The sequence below is a fragment of the Suncus etruscus genome, chromosome 6 (assembly GCF_024139225.1).
Source record: "Suncus etruscus isolate mSunEtr1 chromosome 6, mSunEtr1.pri.cur, whole genome shotgun sequence".
NCBI classification, from domain to species: Eukaryota; Metazoa; Chordata; class Mammalia; order Eulipotyphla; family Soricidae; genus Suncus; species Suncus etruscus.
Window position 1 is genome coordinate 60753790 of NC_064853.1, and position 12887 is coordinate 60766676.

At 36.7% G+C, this 12887-nt stretch overlaps 1 protein-coding gene across 3 annotated transcripts in view; it reads left to right on the forward strand.

Annotated features, from left to right (window-relative positions):
* Positions 1-12887, forward strand: part of GOLIM4 (golgi integral membrane protein 4) — a 90205-nt gene that overhangs the window by 61825 nt on the left and 15493 nt on the right. The window contains exons 6-9 of one of the 3 annotated variants that reach the window (XM_049774453.1): positions 2244-2326; positions 2838-2921; positions 5911-6069; positions 10685-11011. In XM_049774453.1, coding sequence (XP_049630410.1) covers positions 2244-2326; positions 2838-2921; positions 5911-6069; positions 10685-11011 — 653 coding nt within the window. The remainder of the gene's footprint in view (positions 1-2243; positions 2327-2837; positions 2922-5910; positions 6070-10684; positions 11012-12887) is intronic. The other 2 variants (XM_049774451.1, XM_049774452.1) reach the window with 2 other exon arrangements.

Sequence of the window (12887 nt, forward strand, 5' to 3'; positions counted from 1 at the left end):
TTTGTTGTCTGGAGGTTTTCTGCACTTCATCTTTGAGCTCACTGATTCTGTCCTTGGCAGCTGTTACTGTGCTGGTGAGGCCTTCCAATGGATTTTTCATTTTGCTTACCAGGTTTTTCAGTTGTGAAATTTTTTGTATCTTTCTCATTTCTACTTTCATGTCCTCTTGTGGTTTATCAACATTATATTCATTGTCTTTGAACTCCCTGAACTTCCTAAGCATTTCCAATTTGAACTCCATTTCAGAGTTCTTATAGGGGATTAGTACTGATTGAGACTGAAGTTTTCACTCACAAAGGCTTGTTGAACATTACTATGAGAGTGGGAGAGGTGGGTGCCAAATCAGTTCCTCAAAAACAATAGAGCTTAAAGGCTGGGGAGGACATCCCTCTACTGCCATCTGTTTCATGGAGGTAGAATCTGGATCTCTCAAGAGCTCTTTATCGCAGCACTATTTACCATAGTCAGACTCTGGAAACAACCAAGGTACCCTTCAACAGATGAATGGCTAAAGAAATTGTGGTACATAAACGCAATGAAATATTATGCAGCCATCAAGAGAGATGAAGTCATGAAATTTTCCTATACATGGATGTACCTAGAATCTGTTATGCTATGTGAAATTAGTCAGAGGGTGAGAGAGACACAGAATAGTCTCACTGATTTATGGGTTTTAAGAAAAATTAAAGACATTGAAATAATTCCCAGAGATGAGGGCCGGAAGGACCAGCTCAAGATATGAAGCTCACTACAAAGAGTGGTGAGTGCAGTTAGAGAAATAACTGCTCTGAAAACTATTATAACACTGTCAGTGAGTGAGGGATGTAGAAAGCCTGTCTTGAATATAGGTAGGGGGTGGGGAGGGGAGAGATGGCGGCATTGGTGATGGGAAGGTTGCACTGTGAAGGGGGTGTTCTTGTTATGACTGAAACCCAACTATAATTATGTTTGTGATCACGGTGTTTAAATAAAGAAATTATTCAATTAAAAATAATAATAAAAAAAAGAGCTCTGTGGTAGTCAAAATAACTTGATTTTTGAGTTGCTTTTGTAATGGAAACATATTTTGGAGACACTAAAGATGATTTATGCTACAAAAAAAAAAGGGTCTGCATTTTTTGATAACCTTGCTATTTTGTTGTGATCTGTGGAAGTCTCCCAGGCAGTGTCCGGGAGTCTGGATGATCACTTGTCATGGTTCTGAGCTGGCAATCCAGCAGCAGAACCTGAGGATATATCATTTCCGGAATGCTGAGGTGCTGGGGGCCACCTGGGCCATGCCCTGAAGTGTTCTATGACCATGTTTCTTAGAGAAACATGTGATTCTGAGCATCAAACTATTATACTAGCTCTCCAGTCCTGAGAACTTATGTTTTATGTTGTGATAGTCCCTGCTAATTTTATTCCATATAGATGATTTTTGTTTGGTTTTGGTTTTCTGGGCACATTCAGTGGTATTCAGGATTTACTCCTGGTTCTGGGACACACCCCCCCCCCCCCACACACACACACCTCTTTCTTCCCTGGGCATTGCCATTGATAATCAGGCTTTGTGGGCTTTCTAGTTTGGAGCTCAGCCTCAGTGATGACCTGGAAGTACTAGCCTCTGTGGTCCAAGAACCACACCTGACAATGTTCTAGGGCCATGTTTTTTTTTTGTTTTTTTTTTGCATGCTATTGAACTCAGGGATTTGCACATTTACAATTTGTACAAGTTACAACCCTTTGAGCTATTTTATTTGCTTTTATTAAAAGCAATTAAAACAGTAATTAAAAGTCTAGTGTATAATTTTTAAAAAGCATTTATTTGTTTTTTTTGTTTTTGTTTTTGTTTTTGTTTTTTGGGTCACACCCGGCAGTGCTCAGGCGTTACTCCTGGCTGTCTGCTCAGAAATAGCTCCTGGCAGGCACGGGGGACCATATGGGACACCGGGATTCGAACCAACCACCTTTGGTCCTGGGTTGGCTGCTTGCAAGGCAAACGCCGCTGTGCTATCTCTCCGGGCCCTTAAGCATTTAGACTACTTAATCAGACATTCTCAGGATGTCTAACTAAATCTATACCACATCCCCAAAATTACAATTTTTGTGTTTTTTTGGTTTTTACAGTTTGTCTTTCGGTATGTTATACTGAGTTCAAGGTAGAAACAAGCTATGTGAAGCTTTTGATGTGAAAGTAGTAATATCAAGATTTGCAAATACCTTGTGGTTTTATGTGTGATATTTTTCTTTTAATAAAACAGAAACCGTGTACAACTTGAGAGAAGAGAATAGACAGCTAAGAAAAGCACATCAAGACATACATGTACAGCTTCAAGATGTCAAGGTAAAACCAAACCAGGCATTTGATTGTCTTTTTTGTTTGCCTGCTCCAACTTGTAAAATGGCTTGAAAAGTTGCCTCCTAGTGTTTTGGGCATTCTGTTCTTTAAAAATAAGAAACATTTTAAATTTTTCCTAATTGGCTTGCGCAATATTTTGGACTTTATGTAAACTGGAGCTGCTTAATACTTTTCCCACATTTGTTTCAAAGAATTCCAAATATTTTCATTAATATTAAAATAATTTTTTTGCTAAATGAACACATTGAAATAACATGTTTGGATGCAAAGATGTATTACTAATGAAATGCTTAATTTGACTTTGAGTTTTTAATAAGTGACAAAAGCGTTTTATTAGTACATTTATCAGCCTTCTCTGTTGTAACTAGCAAATTGGTAAGATTAACGAATGCTGAAACAAGCAACAGCACTTGAGTGATCCTACCTCTTCTGTCATCCAAAGAAGATTATGTGTTAGAATATTAAAACTCAACATGTAAAATTTTTTTTTGTGTAGCAACAGCATAAGAATTTACTCTCCGAGCATGAGCAACTTGTAGTGACTTTGGAAGACCACAAGAGTGCACTAGCTGCTGCACAGGTTAGAAGGGTAGCAGCCTCTGCCGGATATTTTTTAAAGTCTCATTAACCTTTCTGAAAACCTTCTGCATGTAGTCTTTCACAAGCCAATCTTCAGTGGGTTCTTTAGGATTGAGCTATCCAGATCCTGAGGACTATGCATGCTTTTCACAATTGATTCAAGAGAATACGAACTAAACCTTTGATTATATTATATTTTGGTAATAAGGTACGCAGGACTATCTACACATACTAGTCAGATACTTGTTTTAAATCACTGAAATTATGCCTTATGTTGTGTGTTACCTGCATATCTGACCTATGTTGCTAAAGGACCCACAAGTTTCTAGGATGAGAAATTCTAAATAGATTGTCAGATGTTTTCTTCCCCTTTCCCTCACTGCCAACATCCCAGTCTGCAAATAATATGCTTATTCCCTTATAGTCAAATTACAGAAAATAAGATGAACTCTCATCATTAGAGGAGGAAAAAACAGAGCCTTGAGCTCCATTGTTCAAAACCTGAAATACAGCAGGTTCTTAATAGATAATTACTAAATGAGTAATCAAACAAATATGAGAGTCAGAAGGCTTATTAAAGCAATGCCACACTGAACATTCTGCAGCATTTTAGTAGAAGCAAAGAAATAAACAGGGATGGCTAGCTTGGTCACTATATCTGTCTAGACATTGTTGCATTAACTGCAAGAATTGAATACAAGAAAGGAAATCAACTGTATAGTTTGAAGACCATGGTTAAATTTTGTCTTTGTGAAATAACTCTTAAGTTGTCATCATTTGAGTTTCTACATCCTATATTTTAGCATGTAGATAAATAACTTTAGAGACAATTTTATTTTTTGAAGTATTGATATTTTATGTAAGGGTCATACTAGAAAATACTACAATACTCTGCAGTGTGGTCATGATACTAAATTAAAAAATGACTCAAAATTCCAGAGAAATAGAAGTAAAATAGCTTATTTAATGACCAAATCCAAGTTCTGTAGTAAACATTTAAATCATTACTGACAATTTAGACTAGAAAAATATTTAATTTATGTATAACTTTTTAAATTTTTATAAACAACATTTTTTGTCTTTAGGTTTGTCTTTTATTTATTTATTTATTTATTTATTTATTTATTTATTTTGATATGTCAGAAGTACTTACATTCCTTAGTTAAAATGCCACCACCCCCCCTTGTTTAACTGTACCTGGATCAAAACAAATGTCCTTCAGGTATTCATTTTCCCAATCAAAAGATCCTGGTTTGACAACCATATTTTTAAGTAGAGTTGAAGAGAAGAAAACAAGAACAGAATAGAATTTGAGTGTTTCTAACTTGTCATGGCTTATCAAGAGTACTTCGTGTAGAGATTAAAATTCACAACTGAGTTGCCCTTTAATGTCAAAGTGAGGTCAAGAGGAAATAAAGTGACTGGTTCATATCAATGACCAGAATCAAGCTGGACACTTTGATCATCCTAACATCAAAGTTGCTTAGCCCTAAGCTGCTGTTTTTAAGCTTTCCCTACATCAAAGATGCTTTGTTCTAGACTTAATTAAATCATAACTTCAATATCCAAAAGCTTACATTTTTATGATTATCTTCTTAGAATGCATGTTAACATTTGAGAAACAAATTTAAGTGGAGATGAAAGAAGACAGTCTAGAATTGAGATTTGTATATCCCCCATATTTTTCTTAAAATATTGAAAGTATCACCATGTAAATTCTTTTTTTTTAAACCTCCAAAGTTGATTTACTAGTGTTTTAATCCATGGACCACTGTTTGGTACAATGTGGTACATTGTTGTTATAAATCAGGAAAAAAATTTAAGAGTACTCCCTTGAGACAGATTTAGCAGGCAAGCTACTTTCCTAATGTATAATTAGAAAAATAGACCAAAAGGTGCAAGAGTACTATGCCGGATGCATGGTTGTGTGACAGAGAAGCTGCCCGGGTTAGACCCCCATTTGTCTTCACGTAGGAAGGTAGCCCCTGGGAAGTTTGTTCAGGAAGGATTTCATTATACATACAGTGTTTCATTTCTATTGTGGGATAACAGTATTGGTGTATAGTGTTAAATTAAGCGTAAACTATTTATTGAATTTCTTAGCTTAAGGGAGTTGAAGGTGTTTTTAATTTTATTTTATTTTATTTTTTTCCTTTACAACTCACAGGATTAAAAATTAGGGCTAGAGAGATATTAGAGTGGGTAGGGCACTACCTTGTACTGAGTTCACCCAGGCTTGATTCCCAGCAACACATCTGGTTCCCCAAACTTCGCCAGGAATGATCCCATATAGCAGAACCAGGAAAAAGCTTTCGAGCATTGCTCAATGTACCATTTTATTCCCCAAAATGCATTACACCCTCCACTATATATTCTAGTCCTATACTTTTGTTAATGCCTTTATCACTTTAGGAAAAAACAACACGGAGATTTGAAGAGTGAAAATCTAGCCTTATTTCATTACTTAGGTTTTGCTTTCCCAAAATTAGAGCACTGTGCAGAGAGCATAGTAGTGAAAAAGGAACCCTATTGGGGTATAACTTCACTGGGAGAAGATGGTACCCTGACTAATTTGTTTGTATTTTATAGATGTAACATAATAATTTATTTTAACTATGATACCTTTCCACTGAAAAATTAGACTTTGTATGACTGTGTAAATTCATAATAGACTGCCAATATGATAAACAGTTTATTGTGATAGTAAGTTATTTGTAAAATCATTTGACTTTAATTGGGGAAGACTAACATCTGTCTTAAGTAATTTTTCTCTTCCTTTAACTTTAATTCTAATTTGCATGTGCTTAAAAAGTGGTTAAGCATGTCCAAGTATAAAAATTACTGCATGAAATAATCTGCATATTTTTCCAAATTTGCATTTAGGTACAACATTTTTGGTTAGTCTTCAGTTAACTCTAATGCTCACCCAGAATTCTTTTCTCTCCTATCAAATTATGCAATTTGCACCCAATTGTGCAATTTCTGTGCAGACGCAAGTTGCCGAATATAAACAGCTGAAAGATACTCTGAATAGGATCCCAAGTTTTCGAAAAACAGACCAAGCAGAGCAGCAGAATGGGACCCAGGTGGAGCATTCTCCACAAGGTGACAGTCCAGCAAAGGAGATGGCAGCTGGAGAACAGCAGGAGGTATGCACTCACTGACAATCTGGTCAGCTCACTTTCCCTGTTGTACTGTTGTCAGGCAATCTTCTTTAATGTTGCGGCTACCTCTCATTGCAATACAGTGGTTTTCAAATGTTAGCATGTTTCAAAGTATTCCCAGCAGACATTTGAAATACAGATTACTTTTTCCCAGCCCAGTTTCCTGTAAAGTGAATTTGGAGTAGAGCCTGAAGATTCTCATTGCTCACTCATTTGACTGATTGCAGGGGAGCACATTTTAAAAACTAGTAAGATATTATACTATTAGAAAAAATTTCCTGGCTTTGACTTTTTCATAGGGATCTTTTAGTTTGAAAGGACCTATCTAAGCTATACAGAGCTAATCAGTCTGAAAATTTTAAGTTGTTTTTTACTCTTTGGGAATAAAGATTCATGAGGATAATATATGCCCATTAATCTACTCAAATATTACAGTTGATAATAAATTAGAATTTGGTACAATGTTTGGTATATAAAATTTTTAATTAAAAATCAAATTAATTTCAATGTAAAAAACTTTAAAAATTATGAAGAATATCAGTCCTATAATCCAGGTTAGGTTGTTTTTATTTTTGTTTTGTTTTCCATAAAAAATTATTCTTCCCTTAAGAGTAACTTATTAGTGGATCATCATCCGTGGTATTACCCCTTCTCCTTTTTTTTTTTTTCATTGTTTTGAGAACCACAGACTTGATGTACAGGACTTACTCCTGGCTTTACAGTAAGGAATCTTTTCAGAGGGTGCTCAGGGGACCATTTGGAATGATGGGGATCAACCCAGCAAGTGTAATACCTTCTGTATTATCTTCCTAACCCCAGAAGTGAGTGGTATCACCTTGTCATTAGTTGATACAATGTTGTTTTTGAAATTTTAATTGTGTTAAAAATGACAAATCTCTCAATGTGAGTGCCATCTTGACCTGCCAATGATGCTGCAGGGAACCCCACTGCCAAGCACTCATGGAAGGCATGTCAACAGAGGTAAGCTGACCTCACCCACAAAGGGTAGAGCCAGAGAAACTTGCTGCTCCTCAACTGTGCACATCTCCTAGTATTGAACCCCAGCATAATACATAGAAAACACCAACACTACAAGTGTGACAATGGGGAAACACAGGCCTCCATCGTGCATAGTGAATGAAGATGGCAGCTCTGATGATCCAAAAAGTGCCAACCACCTCGATAGCCTCTCATGTAAGGACTTTCGAGAATTAATATGGAGAATCCTCATAGAAATCAGAGAAAGCATACAATGAGCTTAAGGAATCACAAATAAGAATCAAGAGGATATGAAAATAGAAATGAGAAAACTCCAAACTGAAATAATAGGATTGTAAAACTTGGTATTCAGAAGGAAAACCTTACTGGAAAGCCTCTCCAACAGAATAATACCAGATGATGACAGAATCAGTGAGCTAGAAGATGAGATGCATAACAATTCCATATAACAGAAGAGATTGGAAAACAGCCTTAAAACAAATGAGCAGATAATGAGAGGATACTCGAAGAATGTGAACAGATGAAAATAGAAGTCTTTATGATAAACTCAACAACATAAGATCCCAGACACCCAGGAAGAAAATCCCCAAGAAGAATTAACAATCAAGGATATCATTGCAGAGAAACTCTCCGAGCTAAAGAAGGCATGCAACCAAATTCTGCATGCCCAAAGTGAACCGGCTAAAAGAGATTCAAAGAAAAGAACCCCAAGAAACAGCCTATTCACAATGATGAATCACACAAATAGGGACAATACTGAAAGAAGCAATATCAAAGTGGGAAATTACATTAAAAGGAGAATCCTTGAGATTTTCAGCATCCTAGTCCCAAGAAATCCTCAAGGTCTGAAGGCAGTGGTGTGATATAGTGACAAAACTCAATGAAATGAATGCATCTCCTAGAATATTTCTCCCAATTTATCTCACATTCAGGTTTGAAGGAAGCGTACATAGCTTCACGGATAAACAATAGCCCAGAAACTTTACAGCCTTAAAAGACAAACTGAAAGTTTTACTTTAAGACAAGACCAACAGACAGACAAAACTATAAAAAAGATGACACTAAATTCCATGACAATTACCTCTCAATGTCAGTGGACTAAATGAGCCTGTTAATAGACACAGGGTGGCAAAACGGATCAAAAAGCTGACCATTGGGCTGGAGAGATATTACAGTAGTTAGGCTTTTGCCTTGCATGCAGCTGACCTAGGAGGGACCTGGTTAGATTCCTGGCATTCCATAGGGTCCCCCAGCCTGATTTCTGAGTGTAGAGCCAGGAGTAACTTTACCTCTGAGCATTTTCAGATGTGGCCCAAAAACCAATCAAGTTTAAAATTTTAAAAAATACCTAAAATATTAAAAAGAAAAGGAAAAAAAACAACATTCTGCTGCCTACAAGAAACACACCTGAATAGTGAGACCAAACATAGACTGTTACCAGCCTTACTGCATTTCAGTGCTTCTTGTTTTTGTACTACAATTGGCAGTGCTCAGAGGTTACTCCTGATTCTGCACTTAGGAATTACTTCTGGCATTGCTTGCAGGACCCTATGGGATGCTGGGAATTGAATCTGGGTCAGGTGCAAGCTAAGCAAGTACCCTACCAATTGTGCTCTTGTCCTCTGTGCCACTTTTGAGACTGGTTGTGCATTGTGTGCTTCTAGGACTTTGCTATGTCTTTAACACACTCCAGTTCTTCAACGCTAGAACCAGAAGAATTAGTTTAATCACTTTTTAATCTTTCTTTCCTAAGTAATGAAGCATATATAAAAATCTCTGAAATTTGTGGTGGAAACTGTTTTGAATCGACTAAGTTTTAGAAAAGATATCCTTTATTAAAGCACATATGAGTCTGGTGAGATACAGGTTCAATCCCCATTACCCCATATGTTCCCCTGAGCATCAGCAAGAATTGAGGAGTGATACCTGAGCACAGAGCCTGACTAGGCCCTAAACCACCAGTGTGAATCTAAACCAATCAAAACAAGACTTTTCATTCAGAGTTTTTATATTAACAATACAAATTAATTCAAAAGACTTACTTTAGTTTACTAAGACATACTATTTTACTAGCAGTAAAAATGCTTGATTGGGTTTGAGAGATGGCTCAAGTGGCAGAATCATGTCTGTAATGTTGGAAGGCCTAAAGTTTCCTCTTCAGCACCTAATGGTTCTCTTCCCAGCACAAAATCTTTAGGCTACATTATCAGTTGAGATTCACATATGATGTGACCCTTGTTCCCCAGCACTACTAAATGTAGCCTCTATTTTAAAAAAAATGTGTGTGCTGGTATTTTTTGAATACTATCTAATCGGTACTATTTTTAGCTTCTATATACTAGGAATGGTATTTCCCCTTTTTGGGTTATTATTTTAATAAAGTTTGAGGTTTTTTTTTTTGTTTTTTTTTTTTTGTATTAAATAGAATGAGTAGTTTTAGTGCATTGGAGGGAAGAAGGTCCTACTGATATGTCATCCTTTTAAAGTCTTTATTTCCTTGTGTCCTCTTTTATTTCCTGAAGCAGTGTTTTGTAGTTTTCTTTGTATTAGTCCTCTCACCTCTTAAGTTGACTCCAAGATATTTGATTTTCTGTGGCACTAATGTGAATGGGATTGTATTTTTAAGGTCCATTTCTTCTATGTCATTATATGTACATAAGAAGGCCAATGATTTTTGCTTGTTAATTTTGTAGCCTACCACTTTGCTATATGATTCTATTGTTTCTAGAAGCTTTTTGGTAGTCTTTAGGTTTTCTAAATATAGTATGTAAACAGTGAGAGCTTAAGTTCTTCCTTTCTATCTGGATGCCCTTTTTCTTGCCTAATTGCTGTGGCAAGTACTTTGAGTACCATGCTGAATAGGAGTGGGGGTGGGTGGGGGGAGGGCAGCTTTGTCTTGTACTTGATTTTAGAGGAAAGGCTTTTAATTTGTCTCTATTGAGTATGATATTTGCCATGGGCTTGTGGTAAATGGTCTTGTCTATACTGAGTAAAGTTCCTTCCATTCCCATCTTGAGAATTCTTAACATGAATGGATGTTGGACCTTATCAAACATTTTCTCTGCATCTATTGATATGATTATATGAGTTTTATTTTTTCTTTTGCTGATATGGTGTATTATGTTGACTGATTTACATTTGTTAAACCATCCTTGCATCTCTAGATGAAACCTACTTGGTCATGGTATGGCCTTCTAGATGAGACATTGGATTCTATTTGCTAGAATTTTGTAAATCCTATTTGCTAGGATTCTATTTTGTTGGGATTTTTTTTTTTTCACCTGTGTTCATCAGGGATATTGGTCTGTAGTTTTCTTTATTTCCAGCATCTGTCTGCTTTTCATATCAGGGTGATGTTAGCTTCATAAAAACTATTTGGTAGTGTTTCTGTTTCTTCAACTTCCTGGAAGAGTTTAAAAAGGATTGGTAGTAGGTTGTCTTGAAAGGAAGAGTTAAGTGACTATTGCAGCCTTATTTCTCAGTCAAGATCCTATTTTTTTAACTCTAGAAGTTTGCCCATATTTTTCTTTAAATACAATAGTACATTGTATTACTACTTTGGAGATAGAAGAGTGACATTTCTGGTTATTGTTTGACCTAGGTGCCTCAAAATAGAGATGTATGGGAGAAGCATGACACACTTCCTGAAAGAGCTGAAGAAAAACCTTATCCTCCCAACTCAAAGGAAGCTGAATTTCAGGATCCAGCCATGAACCCACAAGAAGTGGTCTCAAGAGAACCAGAACAGCACCAGGTAGAAGAGGAGCAGAGAAAGGCCCTGGAAGAGGAGGCCATGGAGCAAGTTGGGCAGGCTGAGCACCTTCAGGAAGACCATGAGCCCTCACCTGTGGAGCACCAGCAAGAGTGGAAGAAGCAGCATGAACCACAAGAAAGAGTCAACACTCTAGAAGGCCGGGATCATGCTGAGGTATGAATCCTTCTATTCATGTCTGCTAGGTGAGTTTAGGAGTACAGCTTTATTGTGACAAAAGTGAAAAGCATTCCCTGTTAATATCCACAATGAAAATTCCATGATTTTTACCTAAATATGCACATGTAGTATTTACATTTTCTGTTATAAAATTTTTTTATTTTATTTATTTTTTGGCCAAACCAAGTGATGCTCAGGGGTTACTCCTGGCTATGCTCTCAGAAATTGCTCCTGGTTGGAGGACTATGTGGGCCTGGGGGGATCGAACCACCTTTCATCCTAGGCTAGCGCTGGCAAGGCAGATGCCTTACTGCTCTGCGCCACTGCTCCAGCCCTGTTATAAAATGTTTAGCTTATCCAGATTCTGAAATATTATTGGGGAATAGAAAAGATTGCTAGAATATATGCATATTCTCTTTATCAGAAGAGCATAGCCAGGGGACTCCTGTTTATGTTCCTTGAACACCATTGAAGATGCACACTTCTTTGAGTACCTTCCTAGCACATGCTCAGGTGTTTGTGGCCAAGAAGAGTCTTTTTTACAGTTGTCCTTGAATAGTGTGACTATGGACACTCACCGTTGTCAGAAATCCACGTATGTACCCATACCCAGGGATATGACTCATTGGAAGTGTCAGATAAGGCATATATATGCCTGGTACATGTGAGTCTTTAATTTAATACATGGCATGGGGTGTGGGGGTATATGTATTCCATATTGGACTTTTCCATCTCTGTGAGCTCCACATTTATCAATTCAAGTTAGTTGAATTGTTGAATGCAGAACCTGAGAATAGAAAGAAATGATCTTGTAACTGTAACCCCAAGAAGTTCAAAGTCTTGTAATGGGTCAAGAGTATTCATATTAACTTCTACACATTCAAACTCAAGGTTGATAATAAATTATAAAAAAAGAAGACAATCTTATTTAAGAATGAATAGATTGAGAAAGTGAGAAAGAGAAGAAAAATGTCTGCCACAGAGGTGAGCCTTTGGGAGGGTGAGAGGAAAACTGGGAAAATTGGTGATGAGAAATGTGCACTGGTGAAGGATATGTACATTTATTATTGAAACTCAATCATGAGAACACCTTTGTTGCTGAAAAAGAAAGTCCATTTAATATCAAGTTTTATCATTGCAAAACAAAAAAACAGAATGCTCTGCTAAGGGTCAGGGCCTTTAGCCCCTCTATTGAAAAGATGAAGTATTTTCATATAACTAAAACACTAGATCCAACACTAACATACACATAGGACCCATACACAAACTTTTCTCTTCCTCAACAAAACCGCATAACTTGAACTATCTAGTCCCTCCCGCCTCCCAATTAGAGGGGGAAGTAATGGAGGTACCAAGACCAAACAGTTATAAGATCACTAAGTAATAAACTAGATACAGAGGGGACCACACATTCTAGCAGCCTCTGGGGTGAGGGTGGAGGATATGGGAGGCAGGATGGGAACGGAGATGGAGGGAGAACAATTCGGTTATGGGAATTCCCCTGATTCAATGATAATATGTACCGGGAATATTACTGTGAACGATATGTAAGCCACTATGATTAAAATAAAAATTAATAAACAAAAATGTAATTATCACAGAGTCAGGTTAAGGTGGTGGGAGCTTATTTAGTATTAGAAGGATAGGGATAAGAGGTTGGTGAGATTGGAGTGTAGAACATTGTTTGCCTTAAAAGCCTATAGTAAAAACCTATGTAAATCAAGGTGTATAATTAAAAAAAAAATCTTTTTAAAGAGTTTTCTGCTTATAGGTGTATTTTTCCAGATTCTTTGTTTAAGATTCTCTTAGCTAGCACATATGGATAACTCATTAAATCTCTATTATTATTTTTGTAAATGAAACCTTAAAGGAA